This window comes from Culex quinquefasciatus, chromosome 3 (genome assembly GCF_015732765.1).
Source record: "Culex quinquefasciatus strain JHB chromosome 3, VPISU_Cqui_1.0_pri_paternal, whole genome shotgun sequence".
NCBI lineage: Eukaryota > Metazoa > Arthropoda > Insecta > Diptera > Culicidae > Culex > Culex quinquefasciatus.
The window spans coordinates 7,280,666-7,301,946 of NC_051863.1; the positions used below are offsets into that span (position 1 = coordinate 7,280,666).

The 21,281-nt window shown below is 36.5% G+C and overlaps 1 protein-coding gene across 2 annotated transcripts in view; it reads left to right on the plus strand.

Moving 5' to 3' along the window:
* LOC6032235 (activating transcription factor 3) overlaps positions 1-21,281 on the plus strand; it is a 66,389-nt gene that overhangs the window by 37,548 nt on the left and 7,560 nt on the right. For both annotated transcript variants that reach the window (XM_038259777.1, XM_038259776.1), the window contains 2 exons: positions 6,988-7,955; positions 16,660-16,743. In XM_038259777.1, coding sequence (XP_038115705.1) covers positions 7,737-7,955; positions 16,660-16,743 — 303 coding nt within the window. In that variant the 5' untranslated portion in view covers positions 6,988-7,736. The remainder of the gene's footprint in view (positions 1-6,987; positions 7,956-16,659; positions 16,744-21,281) is intronic.

Below are 21,281 nucleotides of genomic sequence, written 5' to 3' on the forward strand. Positions count from 1 at the left end.
CCTGGTCCATTGTACAGACAACCGCGTGCAATATCTGGGTATATTTATGGATCGGTTTATAATTAAACCAAAAATCTACTGACCTTGGGTTTGGGCGTGCGTAAAGATGGTTGATTTTTTCGGACAAATTTCAGTGGATACCGTTTTTTTCTACCATGTGCGGGAGGTCCACCACTTGAAAGTGAACGGATGGCAGTCTCGAGTATAGTGTTCAAGAATAGTGTTTTTGTTTGGACATCACTAGAAGCGTTCGAGAGTGGCCATCTTCAAAGATCACTTCGAAATGACCCGAAAAGGACTGTGAATCATCACCCCCGGAGCGGGATAGTCCCGGTTTGTGACTCATCGGTCCATCAACCTGGACCTGGAAGTTTGGAAAGCTTCAGTGTCAAAAAGTTCACCCCCATCGGGGACGATACAGGTCGATAAATCACGGACTTTGCCGAAATTTACCGCGCGCAGTGACACTCTCTTCTCGAGAGAAGACGACGAAGAAAAAAATCAAAAAACAATCGGTCATAAAAAATTAAAGTGTTCGAATAATCGAGTAGCTCTCAATCACATTTTAGAGCCGCGTCGCGCGGTCTTCGTCTTCGGTTGTGGTACTTATGCAAATTATGCGATTGGCCTAAGGCTGGTTTGAGTTTCGGATTATTTATGCCAGTGCCTAGCTCGTTTTGGGGATTCAACGCGATAGGCGATCTACGGAGAGGGCTTGCCCCCATCAGGCACAATACCGAAAATAGTTTGACGAACCTTAAAAATTTCCGATTCCAATTCATCAACCGCTTTTAGGGTATTATGACATTGAGTCGTTACCACCGAATAAGTTATTAGATTTAGTTAAATTCCAATATGTTTACATCTTTGCTCATATCTTTCACAACACCAGCGATGGAAGAATCTACATCAAATGATTTTTAATGAGCATTCATTGAGAGAGATATTCGAAAATAACCGATTCTCTCCATAACTTTTATTTTTCTCCTTTTCTCACTTATTCTCTCAGATTTCACCAAATTTACTTTGCCAGAACAGTTGTGAGTGGGACGTAATGCGTGGATAGTAGGGCGTCCCAAAAAAAATGAAAAAATGTCAAATCTTTGGTGCTTACCCTTAAAATGATAGATTAGGATGTCATGAATAACGTTTTCATATAACAAAAAAATCTTAAAAATGGTTTACAACTCGCGCGCGGAGCTTAAATGAAAAAAAAGTGCATTTTTCGAGCATTTTTCAGAAATGCGCGTAACAATCATACTAAAGTTATTCAAATTTAGTCGCCTTGGGCTTCAAGTTATAGTTTAATGTCCCCTGAACAAATTTCGGTACAGACATGGTCCGTAAAAGCTTGTGTTTGAGTATGGCAGGGCGTTTTAGGGAGAAAAATTTGTATTTTTCAGCTAAAAAATTTCAAAAATCACTCCCCAAAACAAGCCAAAAATAAATTGAAGCCAAAACTAATGTATTCAGCCTGTAGGAAATTTTACGGAGATCATTTTGCTTTTTTTGACATTCAATTTATGTCCACGCAAAGCCAAGATAATTGCATTTTAGTGAACAAAGAGTGTCGAATTTTTAAAAGTCCTAGTATATAAGCGTTTTTAGCATACAAAATTTTGGATATTTTTATTTTGCTCGCTCAAAAACGATATTTGTTAATAACATTTCAAGAAAAAAAACATGAGATTTTCTCAAAATGTGACGAGCCGACTATCCGTTCACTGTTTGACCCCTGAAGACCCCGATCCACGGCTTGTCTAAAGGTTATTTTTATAAAACTTGAATGAACCTCGGTAATTCTTTCTGGAGCTTGTTGCGGGGACTGCCCCGAGTCATGGAAATTGTTTATCGAAAAATTCTATCGGTAAAAATTGATTTTATCTCATTTTGAAGTTTTATACAATATATTTAAGCTAAAATCATTAAAAAGTATTAAATAGATTGCTGAAATTATTATGTATTTGTTGTTATTTATTCAAAACATCAGTTTCAAGTTCCCTAAACATATCTTCAATATCCTACATCATGGAAAAATTTTTATCTTGGTCGTCAGTTTTGATAATAGCTGCAAAATAGGTTTTTTCCTTGTTTTTTTTTTTTATTTCAAATTCATCTGGAAACATCACCTTTATTCGTGTTTATCAAAACCGTTTTCGTGGATTTGTAGCTAATTTTCAGTTTCAAATTTTCGGGATTCTCTACCCAAAATAGTTTATACATAATTTTTGTTAGGTCATGAGGGTAGTTCTGGCCGCGTCAGGGTGGTTCAAAGATGACAATTTTGAGATTTTTTTAAAATCATTGTCAAACGCAATTTTAACTAAACTTACATGATCATGCGTATTTTTCCTTGAAAGCCTTATTAGTCACTTATCTTTCACAAACCGGATAACAATAATTGGGTGAAACAATGTCAAGTAATGGTTTTGGGTCATTAGGGTGGTTTCGGCCGCGTCAAAATGGGCCATAATATGGCAATTTTGTCGATTTTGCAGAAAAAAAATAAATAAAAATATATGTATATCGACAAAATTGCCATATTATGGCCCATTTTGACGCAGCCGAAACCACCCAAATGACCTAACAAAAATTATGTACAAACTATTTTGGGTAGAGAATCCCGAAAAATTTAAGCCGATTTGAACACTTCAGAGTTTGGTCATGCCGTTTGCGTAGGAAATTGTTGTATTGGAATACCGTAAATATAACATTCTTATTCAACAATACACTTAAGTCACTTAGCATAATATTGTAAGATGTTCAATAATTTGTCAACATGTTTTTTTTACAAATAAAAAGAATATCAAAATCCAGCTCAGGAATTTTGATTTGTTATCCTGAAATTAATTTAAATAGTAGAAGGACAAAAGGGGAATAAATATCACAGAATTTTAAAATTTGTAGTATTATCTCTACACCAAAATTGTTGAAACTTTTCAAAAATTTGATGTAATATCATGTTTATCCTGCAAATTTATTGTGGATGTTATTTGCTACAAATCCACGTAAACAGTTTTGATAAACACGAATAAAGTTGATGTTTCCAGATGAATTTGAAAGAAAAAAAATAGGAAAAAACCTATTTTGCAGCTGTTTTCGAAACTGACGACCAAGATAAACATTTCGAGCCAAACATTTAATTAGGGCACAAAACAAAAAACCGCGATTCGAGAAAATCGCTTGCAAAAAGTGGACAACTTGTTTCAAATCCTATTTAAAAAAGAAGCTTGACTGATGGTATTTTTACTGATGATACGATAAAACACATCATTATCCTCAACTCTGCTCAAATGCTTCTTAATTTTTGTTGATTTTCGCAATAAAACTCATAATTTAAAAAAACGTTATTGGGCCCTTTGAACTTTCCAACTGTTGTTCATAATGGGCCCTTTCTATATGCAATTTCGTAGATAGCTGAAAGAGCACTAAAGCGCTGTCACCGGATTGTTGTTTTGAATGATGTTTACGGGCCCTTTTGTTTAGTTAGAAATAATGAGGAATTCAGTAGAAATTTTGATTATTAGTGAAGTTTTGTGATTGGATAGTGTAGATAAGGGTTGTGAAACATAAAAATTCTTCAAAAATGTACTGAACGCAGCCGCGGGACCGTATTAAATATTGTTTTTGACGAAGTTTTTCTCTGCAGAAATCCTTGGTGAAAAGTAAACCAAACTGTGAATTAGTGTTAAGAATGTATGAAAAGTTCACTTTTTAACACAAAAAGTTCCTCAAGTACGAGAACCTAACGAAAAATAAAAGAGCACATTTGAACTTTTTTTTTTGGTTTACAGTGAACATGGTTATGTGCCCTTTTATGTTTTTGATTTTTTCAATAGGAAATTGTTTGTTATCAATCTGATTCTTGGATGGCATGTAGGGAGTGTACTAATGAATGAAATAGTGGAATAATCCCGAATGTTTACGTTTTGGTTTTGTGCCCTAATGAAATGTTTGGCTCGAATTTTTCCATGATGTAGGATATTGAAGACATGTTTAAGGAACTCGAAACTGATGTTTTGATGAAATAACAACACAAAAAATCATAATATCAGCAATTTATTTAATACTTTTCATTATTTTAGCTTAAATATATTGTATAAAAACTTCAAAATGAGATAAAATTAATTTTTACCGATAGAATTTTTCGATAAACAGTTTCGCTGACTCGGGACAGTCGCCCCAACAAGCTCCAAAAAGAATTACCGAGGTTCATTCAAGTTTTATAAAAATAACCTTTAGACAAGCCGTGCCCGACTTTATACCAGGGTCCTGCGAGAGTGCACGAGGGAGGATCGATAGAAAGTGAGTGCCATTGCCACTACGAGAATTCAAATGGGAAACTTTGAAAATTAAAATTTTAAACCAACAGAATTTAAGATTGAAAACTTCACTAAATTTTTTGATTGTAGAAATTTTTTGGCATCGTTTAACACTACACTTCAAAGTTTTTAAAATAATTTAAATTCTACAAAGTATTCTAGAAAATTAGAGCAGCTGGTTGATCGGTATTTTGGCTTGATTAATTTTGAATTTTATCATTTATTTTAAAAAATTCCCTCCATGCCTTTCCAAAATTCAAAATTCTGTTTCTACTGTTATAATATAATTTTATGAAATATACCCATTTCACACATACACACAACACCACATCTAATTCGAAGCGTTTGGTACGGTATGTCCACGCCTCCTTCCTCCCATATTGTTTCTGTGATTTTTTTTTACAGAACTGTCTCTGCATATGTGTTCAATTGGATTAGACGATTATTCAGAGATTTTTTTAAATATTTAAAAAAAGATTTTTTTTTAATTTTACTTGCAAATTTATCAAAAAATATAGTAACAAAAATATTCGTAAAAATCATGGCTACCTCGATAACCAGCTTCGATATCGCCAGACGATAACTTTATCGATAAACAACATCGTTTAGTATCAATTCAAGGCAAATTACTAAGCTAGTAATAAATCACAATACAGGTCAATCAAATCGAACATTCTCTACCAAGATTTTTTTATAGTTATTTCATTCAGTATTTTATAACCCCACACCGCGACGGTGTCGGCACCTTTGTGATCACTCAAATTAGCATTACAAACGACTACAAAGTGTTCCACCCACTTGCTGCAGCTACCGCAAAAAAAAATCCCGCTACCTTCCGGCAATGCCTTGTATGCAAGTTCCGATCGCTCAATCGCGTTATCAGCTGCACCAACCGTGCGTTCCGCGTCAGGTGATAACCGCCAAATCGGCTCACCCGTTGTGACAGAAAGCAGCCAGATTTAGTTCAACCGATAAGAAGCTATACAGCTATTTCGCCGAGTTCTTGGAAGTGGACTCTATTGTTGTTGTGCTTCGAATACATTCTGGCTGGCGAACGTGTTTGCGCTCAGGGGCACGTTCCGGCGTAACTTGACCTGGTCCCACTCCACTCCTCGTGGGAAACTGTGATCAGGGGACGAACTTGAATGGCGCCACTGGGTAACAATGGTCGAGTTTTGGTGAAGTCGTAATTTTGAAAAGAATAGAGTTGCGTTACGACTGAAATTGGGACACATTTTCTAATAGACGGTGATCCAACGCAGACCGATAGAAAATGAAAGGAATTAGAAGACGGAACATGAAGAGAACAAGGGAAATTCTCCACGGTTTACCGAAATAAGCTTCACTTAAAGTTATACCGTTTCAGACGACCTAGCGTCTCCATTCCCCTGCAACGCTTCTCAAACTCACCGCAGACTGCGATCAAAGCTTCGTTCAATAAAGAAATCATAAAGAATCGAATTTATTGCACATTTTTATCAGTGCAACTCAACCGCTCCCCCAGTGCAACGAAGTGCAGTTCAGCGCAAAGTTCATCGACTCTAAAGTTGTCTTTGCCTAAAAAGAAATCACTTCAAACAAGTGCTACAAACGGCGAAAATGGCGTCGCTTTCGCCGCGCAAGTGTTAATAAATTTACGGACATTGTCGGCCATATTGACTCCTACGCGCGCGCTGCCATTCATATCTGCCCGTGCTGGTCCTCCCCTTTAATACGTTTACCGTGCGCTGGTACGAGCAATTGCTGGACCAGTGTTGACAGGACCTGGATCGCAAGCACCTCGTAATTAACTCGTCACGGGCCTTTTGGGATCGTGCTGGAACAAAACACACTTAAAATTCCCGCGCGCAAAGATGAGAAACGGAGTTTGGCCTTCGGTGGGTTGAAGATCCAAGCAACGCGGAAATTTGGGGCTTGGTCATGGCATGCTACCATGCGCTTCGAGTGGGGTACTTCAGCCCAGGGGTGTAGAGTGATGTACGGACGCGGTACTTGAAAGCAAGCTTCTTCTCGAAATTTTAGGAGATCTTGAAAAAAAGTGCTTCTTCTGCGAATGGTAAACGACATTGCTAAGCTGACAAACGGAAATCACAGATTATCGCTATAGGTTGATCCCACGAAGATCAAAGGGGTGACAAATGTCAAGATAATTGCTCGTACTACCGCACGAGGTCGCTCCCAGACAGTGGCGCGCCAAAATCGAAAGCTGTTCGCACGTCCACTTGTCTATGGCGGCCAGCAGTTTCACATCCGCACTCGAGAGTCGTTAATGGATGTCGCAGGTCACGATTTTAGTGTTTTTTCAAGTTGACGAAACTTGACGTGTTCGTACGTGTGCTGAGCTGTTTTGTGCCGGCCGACCACCAGCAGCCGTTTGGTTGGATGTTAATTGGAGATCTCACCTCGGGCGACGAACTGCTAAAACTCTACTACTAGTTGCAGATGCAGTTTCGATGCCCCCGGGCGGTAGACTGGTACTTGACTTGGGGGACTTATCGTGAATCGAAAATGGTGTCATAATTGAAGCGAATTATCGAATTCGGCCAACATCATCCAACTTAATTGGCTGCACCTTGCGGCAATGAATTTAAATTTGTTCTTGTGGAAAAAATACCCATTTTAATCAAAAAATCCTGACGCATTTATTCTTCTCATGTCGTTGCAGATTTCGTAGTGTGCCCCCGTGAACGAAAACAAACAAACGAATAAATTATTCCAATATCATCATCTCGTCCCCGGCGCCGATAGTCTCTGCAGAGTTTCTGTGTTCTAACGAAAGTAATAATAATTTAAAAAAGAAGAAGAAACCCCGGCAGCAGCCACCCAAGAAGAGGAGAACCCGTCGGAAGATTGCTGCCGAAAGCGTCAAGAGTCGTGTGTGTGTGAGTTTGTGCACACCTCCATTAAACTTTGACCTTGCGCCTTAAGCGGCCATCATCACACACAGCCATAGCCTACTACGCGAGTCGGAGTAGCACCAAAGGGCCCAGCCAGCAGTTGCAATATTGTGATTTTTACTACAAGTATATTGGAAAAAAAAAGTATAAAAAATATATGTATATTTAAAGTTTCGTGTTTGAGAGCTGATTTTTTATAACCGTACGCTGTCAAAACGACTCGGCAATCGTGAATTCGAAGAAGGAGAGAGCGAGCCTTGTGGAAGATTTCGATCTGTGATTATTTTTTGTTAATTTTAAAATATTGCTTTTAATCAACGTGAAAGTAACGCCGTATACTACCTTAAAATATACACACGTAGAGTGCGAAAGAGAGTGCAAGAATAAGGAAAGAGAGTGAGAATTCAAAAGAAAGAAGCGAGGAAGAGAAAATAAAAAAAAGTTAATACCCATTTTTATGATTATTGAATAAAAAAAAATCTCGTGCAAAAGCGAAGAAAAAGAAGCAGCAGCCACCATGTTCAACTCCAACCTCAGCCTGACGGTGCCACCGATGCTGGGTCTGGACAGTGGCGTCTGCACGACGCCCAGGACACCGGAAATCCTCAACTCGTTGATGGCCATGACGAACCCGCTCGAGTACTCGTACCCGGTTGCGGCGGCACTTGCAAATACCGGCACCACCTCCATCTCAACAAGCACCACCACCACCAACAACAACAACTCAGTGTCACAGGTGAGCCCAGAGATCGGTTGATGGTTGATAATTGAACCCGTTGCCCCCCCCTCCTTGAGTAATAGCGAGACGGAGAGACTGCAATTGAATTAGTCTCACCAATGAACGAACCTCGCTCTCTTTGATTCGGCCCCGTGTGCCAAGAATAGAAACCGTATTCGGGCCAACACCCCTCCTCCCTGTCGTCCAACTTTTTTTTATTGAAAGTCATTAAATAATAAATTTTTATATTCGCCAAACCACACTTTTATGTGCGTGTCACTCGGGTGAAAATACTGACTGAATTGCAGTAAAAGGGTACCCTTTTGCTTGGGTCACCCCTTTTCGGTGTAACTTTTTTGTTTTAATTTGACCCAGCACACGTGTGCCACATGTGACAAGCTATAATTGTAAAGGTTTTTCATGAAATTCAAAAATTAATTTGATAAACGTAAAAAGCATTGAAAATGCAAAAAAAAAACGTCTCCAGAATGTCGCCAACCGACACCAATACCAAACACTCGGTTTCTGGTGGTGAAACCAGAAAACCAGAAGAACACACTGGGAAAAGGTCACGCAGCAGCCCGGTCGGGTTGGAACATAAACATCAATGTTGATGTGTGTGCTCTGGAAATCAAACAGAAAACCTCCCAGAGATCTCACCAGCACGGCGGCGATGAGTTATCCCTTGGCGTTCACTGTGATGAAAATCTTGATTAGGCTGGTACAAATATTTTTAAAAGTTTTTGTCTCCCCCCCCCCCCCCCCTCCAAAATTGGCCCGAAAAGTCAGGGGGCAAAAAAAATATTTTTACAATAAACTGCAATCAGCTGAAATCAAATTAAAATACATTCTTCTGCGTTTAAAATCATTTTTAGCATGTTTGGGTTTATTAAAAAATCTTAAGATTTTTTGAAAATTTTCGATGCAAAATCTTTTTTTCGATACAATTTTTGTTTTTGTCAGATCTTAGATTTTTTGAAAACTAATGACTGCAAAACAACTGAACTAGTGTAAAATGCATTTTAAAACACTTTTTTCATTTAAATGTGAAGACTATGGCTTGTTATTTAATTTTTTTTATTTTTTTATTTTTTTGCCCTCCCCTTGACCTCGGCCAGGGCCGAGGGACAAAAACTTTTTTTAAATATTTGCATCGGCCTTATTGAAAATACCTGAAAATTTAAATTTGCTGAAATTTGGGGTAAAAACTCTCCAGATTGAAAAATGTGTTTACAAACAATCAAAATTGAGGTCATACCAACAATAAAAAGTCCCTTTAAGACATAAACAAATTCGATGTGAATAATAATATTAATTATTTTTTTAGTTCATCTTTAAGTGGTCCTTTACAATTTAGTTATGTGATTTCTTTATCGGACATCATATCGATACCTCTTGACAGTGTTCCCAGATTTTCATAAAGTTTTATTAGATATCCGGCTTTTACCATTTAATAAAATGTGCATTATTTCCATCAAGAATTATAACACCAGGCATTAACATTTTATTTAAAAAAAAATCTCGTTACAGTGCTGACAGATATAAATAATAAATTTTACTTAAAAAAGGTTATTTTATACATAAAGGGCTGCTATATTTTCGACCTTTCTAGGCTAAATCTGTTTTTTTTTTTTAATCCACGATTCCCGTTTTGAAAATCAATTAAAATTGTAAAATTTCTATATTTTTATTGACCTTTGAATTATTTTGGTCAATTCCAGTTAAAATAAAAAAAAAACAGTTTTTTTCGAAAAAAAAATAAATAACACTTTTCTTTGTTTTTTTTTATTTTTTCTTCATTCGTTCTCAATATTTGCGTAGAATAATAAAAAATAAAACTTTTTCCATGCGTTTCCTATGTTAACAAACTTTCCTCGGTTTTTCCATACAAGGTCCAATAAAATGGGCATGTGCAATTCGAAAATCTTTGTCTTGAGGAGGAATTTTCTGATTGATTTGGTGTTCTCGGAAAAGTTTTGGCTATGATCATGATTTTCGAGAAAAAAAATAGCTGAGCGAAAAAAAAAATTATTTTATAGAAGCAGAGGTAATGTTTGTGATACATTTGGTAGAGTTATAAATTACTGATAAAGTGATGATTTTTGGATAAAAAAAAATCGAAAACATTATCATATTACAATTAAAATCTAATTTTAAGATGCAAAATCAAATTTGCAATTGAAAACGATTTTATTATTTTTTTAAAAAAGGTGCACCATTTTCAAGTTGTAGGTATTTTTTGACTAAACATCCGAAAATTTTAAATTGCAATTTAAAATCATTTCATAAAGCACCCTTGAAACATACATTTTTGAAAAGATGGGAAATTTCAACCATTATCGTATTTTTTACGTGAATCAGACTGCTTGGACAGGCCTGAATCAGCATTTGGCTTTAAAGCTTTAAGATATTGAATAAGCAAACGAACTTTTGTGAATTTCCATAAAAACATTTCGAAATTTTCAAACCACATGGTTAACAACATTATAAAAAGGCTAAAATCAGATATTTTGGACATTTTCAAATGTAACAAAATCAGAAAAAAAATCAAAATTTAACAAAATGATGAAATTCTAGAGAATTAGTCAATTGATGATTAATTTAGACAAAAAATATATGTCCATATAATTACGGTAAACACCTCCTTCACCATTTTACAAGGCACATTTAATTCCTTTAAATAATACAATAATTTCGAAATTTTTCTGTAGATCGTATTCAGCATCCCTTCATTTTTACAAGACTATATTTCATAACAAAAAAATGGAGGACGCAAAAGTGTCATCTTTGGAATAAAAAATAAAAAAAAACAGCATTTTGATAATCTGAAAATATATTCGAGTTGATATTCGTTAAAGGACGAAGCGTCTCCATTGCAGACCGCAAAATTAAGAGGAACATTGATTTGCCGAAAAATTGAACTTTGAAAGAGTTGTTGCAAATGGGAAGAGGCAACTTTTGGTTTTGTTGAAAATTAGGGTGGTTCACAATTTGGATCATTTGGATTTGTTTTTAGATTCAGGAAAATCGCTGGGAAAATCAAAAGTTTGATCCGCCTGAAATAATAATACACCTTGAAAATCAATCAACAGCATGCATGTCTCTATGCTGCAATAAAATACTTCCGCTACCTATTGCTCGAGGTTCTCATTAATCAAGTTTAGAGGATCTTCCACGAATCACTTTATACCCAACTTAAAACCGCCACAGCCATTTCGTTCATGCTCCGAACCTTGAGCTTGCCCCAAAGCCAAAGCCTACTCCTCTGGCCTGATGGAAGACCTGCCAACGCAAGCGTTTACTTTGTTTACCAGTGGCCGATGGCAAAATCACGTGCCCCAAACCCAAAACCGACCTCCTCCTCCGTGCAAGACTTGATTTATACCACCCCTGCAAGAGTTCCGGAATACAAACGCATGTGTTGTGAGCGCGCGCGGTCAACGGATTCTACGAAGTCAGTTTTGAATTTAACTCTCCCACGAAGGAGTGCGAGGGCGTTACAACCCTCACCTGACGTGGAAGCAAAGTGCACGCACAGCACACACACACCCCTTTGGATTTCACCTTTTTGATATGCTTTTGTTCCATTGAAGAATCCCTCCTTTTTGAAATGCGAACATGAAAAAAACACGATTTTTATCGGAGAACTCGGACGTAAAAGTCGTAAAAAATTGCACGTTTTATGCGCTTTCGGGGGCACACTAACTAACTTGCACTGGAAGGTGGCAACAAAGTGAGTACAATTTAGGCATTTGTGCGCTTGTGTATTAATTTTATTACCCGAGCACGAACTGGCTGGCTACTCCGGTCACATTGGCACCAGCCAGAACTCGTATGAATTGGTAAACGTTCCTCGAAGTTTTGGAAGGCACATAAGACTTATATTTTTTGAACAAATTCTTAGGTGTATTTGATTTAAAAAAGGTTCAAGAATTTACGCCTGTTTGCCCGTGTTAACACACAGTAAAAAATATATAGTTTTTAAATCTCCCCGTAAAACTATTAACTGTTCCAGGAAATTAACCAAACCCACCACTAAAACCCTAACCTTACCTAAACCACCAATGCCAAACTACCCCACACTATACAACTACACAGGTGGGGGGGAACCTTTGCGAAGAAGAATAGGATTACCCCAAACCCACCTACCTAGCAGGGGAGGCCTTCAAGCAAAGGTGGGTGCACAAATGGAGACGGCTCCGGAAATCACCCACCTCGACACCACACACACCATTTGCCACTCCGCGACGACGTAGGTCCAGTGGAACGGAGGGGATGGTGTGGTTTTAATTCAATTTAGCCAGATAATAAATTAACTTGCGACCATATTCAACACTGGATACATTGTGTGCGTGTGTGGCTAGTGGTTAGGGTGGTCTTTTTTCATGCAAAAATGTTGACTTTTGAAAAGGCAAAAAATAACATGTCATTGATTTCAGTGAAAAAAATTCTCGTTATTTTCCAACCAAATAACATTTATGGAAAATTGGATTGGAGTCCACCCTGACATTCAGTAGAACCGAAAAGAACACGTTCGTTCATCGTTGGTCCGCGGTTATTCTCCACGAATGAGAAACACGCGCGTCTCCATCGGTTTATGGTGGCTCTATAAAGTCCATTATATAGCAAAAGGCAAAAATTGGCACAGCTGCTGGAGTTCTGAATAATAACATCAATTTCAAACTTTGATCAAACGTATCCAAAACATAAAATGGGAAATAAAAAATGGACCAGTGAAGATTCGAAAATCTGTATCTGGAGAAGGAATATTCTGATCAATTTGAAATCTTCGGCAAAGTTATAGGATATGATCGGGACTTTTAGAACAAAAAGAGACACAACAAATCACATTGTTTTTATTTGAGTTTTAATCACAAAAGAGTTTAATTTCCTGAATAAGTATTTTAAAATTGTCAATTTGTTTTGATATGTTTTAGGTATGGGGATGTTTTTAGAAAACAAACATATTGTCAAACTAAATTCAAAAATTTTTTTGCACCATTTTCATGTTTCATACATTTTTAGGCAAAAATTAGCGATTTTAAATTTTTTTTTAATTAAAAATACTTTATGAAGGAAAATCAACCCTGCAACAAATATTTTAGAAAGGTTATTTTGATTAAATTGTTCGGACTGCTAGTTGCAGAAATACAGCCTAAATTTTGTGAAAAATTAGTTTTTTTTTAGTTTTAACTTATTTTTCAACTCGCGATAACTCGCAAACTGGAGGTTGGATTTTTAATGTTAAAAGGTGATTTTTGTGTGTTTTTTTTTTCTCTCTTCGATAAAAAAAAAATATTGCATCATTTTAGCAACCAAAATGATAAGAAGAGGTAACCAACACTTAATGTCGGGCTAGATTTTCAAAAATTTAAAATTAATAATATAGAAAAGAGCATAAAATTTCACCAAATTTAAATTTTTTATACTGAAAATCAAATTAATATTATCCGAGAAAACGCGAGTTAAATAAAAGGCGGGCTGATAAGCTGACCCTGACAAAAATCATTTTAACAAAAATTAAACTTTTTTAGACTGTAGATCAGGGGTAAACTGGTTAAAAAATCTGCCGCTGAGTTTATGAATTTAAAAAAAAAAAGTGATTTTTGTAAAAAATCCAAATTTTATGCAAAAACAAATTTTACGTCATTTTTTAATGTAAAATTGAATTTCCAAACGAAAAGTACTTTACATATTTTTTGATAAAGGGCTCTGTTTTCAAGGTATAGCCACCGAAAGTTTGATTTTAGCGAAATATTTGCAGTTTTTCTTTTGCCTTCCTCACTGAGGTAAGGCTATAATCCTGCTCTAAAATTGAACTTTTTATTTAAAGCTCGAAAACCCACCTTGATGTATACATATCGACACAGAATCGAAAACTGTGTGTATGTGACTAATAATGTCACGCAGTTTTCTCAGCACTGGCTGAACCGACTTTGACCAAACCAGTCGCATTCGACTTGGTTTAGGGTCCCATACGGTCCCATATTTTCTGAAGTTTAATAAATGGCAGTAAACTGAACCAAACATCATCAAGTTATACATCGTTAGTTAGGTAATTAAAAGACCTTTCCAACGAGTCCAAACCATTGATAATCAGGCAACCCTGTCTCGAGTTATAACCACTTAAGTGATAATTATGTACTTTTTTGTAGCCGGATCTCACTTGAATGTATGTAAACAATGTCCGGATCCATCATCCGACCCATCGTTGGTAAGGTAATTGAAATACCTTTCCAACGAGTTTAAAACATTGACGATCTGGCAACCCTGTCTCGAGCTATGACCACTTAAGTGACATTTATTTACTTTTTTGTAGCCGGATCTCACTTAAATGTTTGTAAACAATGTCCGAATCCATCATCCAACCCATTGTTGGTTAGGTAATTGAAAGGCCTTTCCAATGAGTCTAAAACATTGAAGATCTGGCAACCCTGTCTGGAGTTCTGAAAACTTAAGTGATATTTATGTACTTTTTTTGTAGCCGGATTTCACTTGAATGTATGTAAACAACGTCCGGATCCATCATCCGACCCATCGTTGGTAAAATAATCGAAAGACCTTTCCAACGAGTCTAAAATATTGATGATCTGGCAACCCTGTCTCAAGCTATGACCACTTAAGATGCCACTTATGAGCCCTTGAGTGATATGTGTGTTCTTTGTATTCCGGAACTTAACGAAATCAAACGAAATTTGTGTCCAAACCCATCATATCACATTTCACCCATTGCTGGAAAAGAGTGAGGAAGGCACCAACCACATATGTGGATTAAGTTAGTTTTTTTTTTTTAATGTGACCATGAGTGACCATTCTGAAAATATTTTTTTTGAAAAGTTCAGAAAATTTGCTATAAAATTATCTAAGAGACATTGAAGATTAGACCTCTGGTTGCTGAGATACAGCGACTTAAAAGGGTGCACAGCAACCAAGGAAGTTGTTGTCTTCTTTTTTTCCAAAATTGACAAACTTACGGACCCAATCCTGCAACAATCTGATTGAAAAAATAAGCAAATTTTGTTGTAAATCGCTAAGTAGACAGTAACATCTCTAACAAAAATCTTGGTGCAAAAGCTCTGGTTGATGTGCACCGTTAAAGAAAAAGAAACAGAAAATTTGAAGTTTTCTAAGTCTCACCCAAACAACCCACAATTTTCTAATGTCGATATCTCTGCAACTAATTGTCCAAAACATGAAACATTCATAAAATTTTCCGATCTCTTCGAAAAAATATTTTGAAAAAATTAAATCAAGACTAACATTTCAAAAGGGCGTAATATTTAATGTTTGGCCCTTTTAAAATGTTGGTCTTGATTTATTTTTTTTTCAAAATATTTTTTTCGAAAAGATCAGAAAATTTCACGAATGTTTCATGTTTTAAGATAACTCAGCGGCAGTTGCGGGTTTTTGTGCCCTAAAACATATAAAAAAATCTCGAAAATCAAAAAATACGTATTTTGGGGAATTGAGATTTTGTGAAAAAAAGTTGATTCAAAAATCTGCAATTTTGTTTCCGTGTACCTATTTTTTTTCTCAATAGTCCTTATCAATACCTACATCTTTACCGAAGACACCAAATTGATCGGAAAATTCACTCAAAAGTTACAGCTGTTTGAATATTTACTTACCATTTTTGTATGGACAGCAGCCAAAATTGTATGGAGACTTGTATGGGTGAACCAATGACACAAAATAGCTTATTTAGTCATATGGAATATGGAAATATGGATATGGAACTAAGCAATAAGAAGAAAGCAAAATAAAATTACTGTTTTTTGCAAAATTTAAACTTAAATTGAAAATTTTAGTGCAGTTGCTACCATGGGTGTTAAAGGGGTAAATTGCCAACATGTTTTCGTTTTCTCTCGACCTCGGCCAGATACGGTGGACATTAACTACAACAAAATATTTACAGCAACCTTATTGAATTTAAAAATTTGAAACAATAATGACGACATCCCGATAAAAATATTTCGAATTATTTAATTCAACAGAATTAAGCCATCAAACAATAATCTCAATCGTCAAATCTAACATTCATTCTAACGGGCGACAGTCATTCCCCTCTACACGTGAATGCGTTCACAACAATTAGTCTAAAGGGCACATGTGCCAGATTGGACAACTCCGATAACCGAACCCTCCTTCGCAAAGAATCACCTTGGAAGTGTCACCATAAATTACAATTATAACATCAGCGGGAGAGAGAGAAAAAAAATCACTTGTCCACTCCGGCGGCACCGAACCCACCTGACAGCGGGGCCGGCCACTGGCAGTGCATCAACTAATTCATCAACAATAACAACATCAACTCCGCGCGATGCTGAATCTAGCCATCAATGAAATGTACCGCCATCGTCACAACGCGCAGCGCCTACTACTACGTGGTCACTAGCTCTGTCGTAGGAGTACACGACGATGGAGACGCACGGTGCCCCTTCTTGTCAAGCGCGTGTACGCGACCTTCTTGCCTACTTCGTTATCGTCTGAAAACACACAAAAACAACGGCCGGTAATAAATTGCGACCGCGCCGTTGTTAAATTTTGGCTTTTTTTAACGACATTCCGTTCCGTTTTGGTGCTGATTACAAAATGGCTCCCGTGTAGAAATTCCTTCGGTGTCATGCGTCGCCACAGATCATCATCAATTTCGATGAAGTGGGGAGTAGAGTGAAAATAAAGTTGACCTAAACATTTTTTTTTCTTTTTTTTTATTCTACAGGCGTCACAAGATAGTCATTCCAACAGTTCCGGATCGCCCCTGGACTCGCCCGCTGGCCATGGCCGGACACCGAGCGTACAACAGGTAATTCAGTAATTTAGATAAATTGTAATCAAAATCAATAGAAAGAAAAGGAATTTCTGAATAAATTTAAAATTAAGGTAACACTGTTTGAAAAGTAAGAAAATTTTTGAAACTGAGATTTTTATGCAAACCAAAATCTAGAAAATTGTATATCGATTAAAAGGGAGCGTCCATGAACCACGTGGTTTTCAAATTGGTAACAATTGGTACAATTGAAAAAAAAATACCATTTCGTTTGGCGGACCCCACAACTAAAAAGAACAACAAATTCAATTGTTGAGTCCTCCGAGCTGAAAATCAGCAAACGAAAAAAGTCCAACCCTCCTCATTAAACAACAAAAAACCGGCTCTCCCAAGCCGGTGAATTCCGGTAACCGGCATGAATATGAAGAAAAATTAAGAGGAAACCCTCCCAAAAAAGCAAAAGTAGCGGGACGATGGATAATTTATTTAGCATACATATATGCGAAGCATATACGTGCCAAAAATTTGTCGAATTCAATAAAAACCACCATCGTCAAAGCGAGGTAAAGGTGCCCGTCGTTGTCGCACCCCTGTTTTGAGCTTTTTGCTTCTTTTTTTCTTGACGGTGGACGAGAAAATGATATTGAGTGAAGCAGGAAAGTCGAACCACAGACAATTGGACAAACTCAAAAAAAAAATGCTGTCAACATCGCGTGAAAATGGGCGTCAAAACAGCGGCGCCATAAGATGCATAAGCGGCAAAACACGCAACTACGTGACTGTCATATAGTTCATCAACTTAAAGACGTATTATACTACGACAAACAAACTAACCTTGGACAGTTTGGCAGTTTGCCTGCAGAAACTTCAGCATGCATACATTTGACATTGTTTGCGAGTTTGGCAAACTGTCAAATACAAAAAAGTGCGAGTTTGTTTGTTTGTTTGCTATAGTCTAATAGCTCCTTTAGCTGTTTGGTCACCAGTTATTTTTGGTTGGATTGATTTGTAAGAAGTAATTGCTAGCAAACTTTCAATTATAACTAAAATCACTAAATTTGATTTTTCAACCATCTTGTCTGTGGATTCCGCGGGCAAGAAAAAGAACGACCGGCTAAAAGTTGACGGATAATGACCGCGCGCCCACACGCATGCCATCTACACTCGCGGTTCCAACCAGTCAGCCAGGGATCAAATTGAGAAGACAAACATGTCGATTTGTAGCCGCCGAGTGTTATTTGTTGGACCTGATTGGACTGGTGTGTATATGTTAAGCCAAAACGTGGATAAGGCATTGGATTAACGAAAAATCCGGAAATATTTATTGCGTTAACCTCCTCTGTGTCAAGGCTAACGTGATTTGGGCACAGACTGGTTATGATGCTCAGGCATCGCGATGTGCCATGCTTGTGAAAGGGAATGCTCCATTGCATTGAAAAAGCGAAGCTCTTCACGAAAATATATATGCATCGAAACTGAGCAAGGCAACTACAAAAAAACAGCCATGACATGCGATTCTTTTTATTAGCACTCATTAATAATGATTCCATTCCGTTCCACGAGATGGCAACAGCGCTAAAATTTTGGTCAATTGACACACACAGCACAGAAAATGATCCTTTTCGGGTTGAATTTTGAAAGGGCTTTTTCTTTTCTTCAGTGATTGATGTTTGGACCGCATGGTGCGCTCTCTGCGTGCAGTGTTACCAAAATGATGACCTTTTAAAATTTTCAACGCAAAAATTGGTTTGAAAAATTTATGATTTTAATTTATGGGTCATAGAATTAGAATTTCATATTAAACTTATAACTACGTATAACTTTTGATCAATAAGTCTAAACTCAATCAAAACAAATTGAAAATGTTTCACTTTTCTTTAAAACTTAACTCCCTATTAGGGTATTTGTCCCTATTTTGGGCCTAGTACCTATTTTGGGTCTACCAAACTTAATTCAACGAAATTGAGCATTTCACCAAATCAGGCAGGGATCTGCCACTTGAGAATGATTCGTGCTGTCATTATCTTCATCTTAAATTAGAAATAAAGCAATAAATATATCACTCTTCAATTTGTTCCTAGCAAATTGCAAATTGCCCATTAGGTCCAAAATTTTCACTACTTTTGCTTACCGCTTCTTGGCACTCAGCGTCAAGGCGCTCAGCACACGAATGGGAGCCGTCCCCCGAATCTCCAACCACCGGCAATATGTTTTTATTGGTGGGTTGCACAATCGCATTGCAAAAACGACCACTAAACTGCCACCAAATCAATATAATAACTGATTAAAGTCTCTCGAAGAGAATGGCTCTATTTTCAGTCCATTTGACACTTTTACAAATTGTGACAGTGTTTGTGCGCTTTTCACAAGTTACAGTGTTTCTTGCATATTACGGGCTTGTTGTTTGGCTACGCAACAAATGTTTTATTATGTTTAAAACTCGTAAAGAATGATATAAATCATGTCCAAGCTAACTATGCACGTGATGCCAGTGAAATCCATCGTTCTAATGTTGATTTGTGGCTTAAAACCTCACAATGATTGAGCATGTTTGTCGACCGATGTTGTGCGGCTGTACTGTACGAGCTGGGGCTGAACCGTACGTCAAATAAGTTCGCTACGTGCTTCGAGATTTCAACCAATCAGAAGATAGACCGAAAATATGCACAAAGAAGGTCGTATGCTAGAAGCAATATCCCCAGAATAGGAACAAAAAATGTTTAAGTTTCTCGGGCTCATACAGAAATATAAAGTATTTTTGTCAAAAATGTGATTAAGTAAGAGCATTAGCATTAAAAAACCAACTTATTCATGTAATAAAAGCAAGGCTGCCTACAGCAGCCTTTGAGAATACATCAAATAAAAAGTGCGCTCGGCTTAGTAGGCCCAAAATAGGGACAAATACCCTATAAAAATTTTTATTACGAGCCATGGTTTCAACATTTTCATGAAAAAAGTTTTAAAAAAAATACATCATACACCTGTCCGGTTGTTTTGCAATCATTAGTTTCCAAAATAACCAAGTATTGACGAAAATTTTATTTTTTTTCGAAAAAAAAGGTTTTTGCGGAGCTGTACAACGGAATTTCATTTAAAAAAATCAAAACGCTTTTAAATGAGTCCAAACCTGCTAAATATGATTATCAGTGCAGAAAATGCATTTTAGATTGTTTTCAGTTGATTAGACTCCTATTTTCATGGACATTTTGAAGTTTTTGGAAAATAAAATCCCTGATTTTTCGGACCAATTTTGAAGAGCGGGGGAAGGGAGGTGGGGCGACATAAGCTTTGAAAAATATTTGAAACGGCCTTATTGTCTTCATAAAAGTTGCTTGGATTGGCATGACCAACAATTTTCTGTAAGAGAAAAGAATTCCGAAACATATTTCAGAAAAGTTAACACCCATACAATTTTGACAGCTGTCCATACAAAAATGTTACAAAATTTATCCGCCGAGTATGATTTTTTTAGAAAAATCGATTTTTTTTGGAAAGGTAGAATTTTTTGTCTTAAGTTATTAATGTAAAAACAGATTTTTTGATATAAAGCACCGTTTTCAAGATATAGACCAGGCCTGCCCAACGTCCGGCCCGTGAAGCCATTTCATCCGGCCCGCGACGGCTTTTTAAAATATTTCTATGACCGGCCCTTAAGGCTGTTCATGAAGTATTAAATAAATAAAATTATTGTCTGAATTAAAAAATAATCTTGTGATCAAATTTTAACATAGTATAAGAACATTCTTCATGTTTGAATTTAATTTTTATAATTACTATATTGATATTTTTTTAAACTGAAGAAATTGTGCAGGAAAACAAAATTATCCATTTCGCTACATTGTGAAATTAATGAAAAAAACTTGGATTGTTGTCTTAAAATTTACAAAAAAGAGACTAAATGTTATTTCTATCAGTTTTGACTGTGTTTACTTCAATTTGAAGTTTTTTTCTGGTTTCTTTTTTTTTAAATAGATAAGTAAGTAAAACTAATGTATTTTTCCAGAACAACTTTCTAGTGATTTTTTTTTAAAGATTCAAAATCATTCTCGATTACGAGATTCCTACTCGAAACTAGGTGTCCGAAGGCTTGATTGTTGAGGCAATTGCAAACCTCTTTTTACACCTAAGCTTCCATCCACCCCAGGATCCGAACTGAAGACCTTTGGATTAGTCCAACTGCCTACCAGCGACTCCACCGAGGCAGGACCCAGGGAGACGACTCCTACACCTGGACTGAGCTAACGACCTAACCTTTTTTTTAGGTTAGACCGGGGCCAACATTTACTTCCCGTCCGACGGAAGGCGGTTGAAAACCAAATTATTTATACTGAAAATAGATCGCTGGAAATGTTTTTAAAATATTGAAATATGTATCAACAACGTAAAAAAATTGCAACGATCATTGAATTTTGAAAAAAAATCTTTAAAAAAATATATATATCATGGAATTTAATTGCAATCGTCAAAAACAATATCTATACAAACTTAAACAAGCAAAAATTAAAATAAGTCAAATAAGCAAATTTTTGAATGTAATCTTTGTTTTTCATTTTTAAAATCAAGATATATGAATC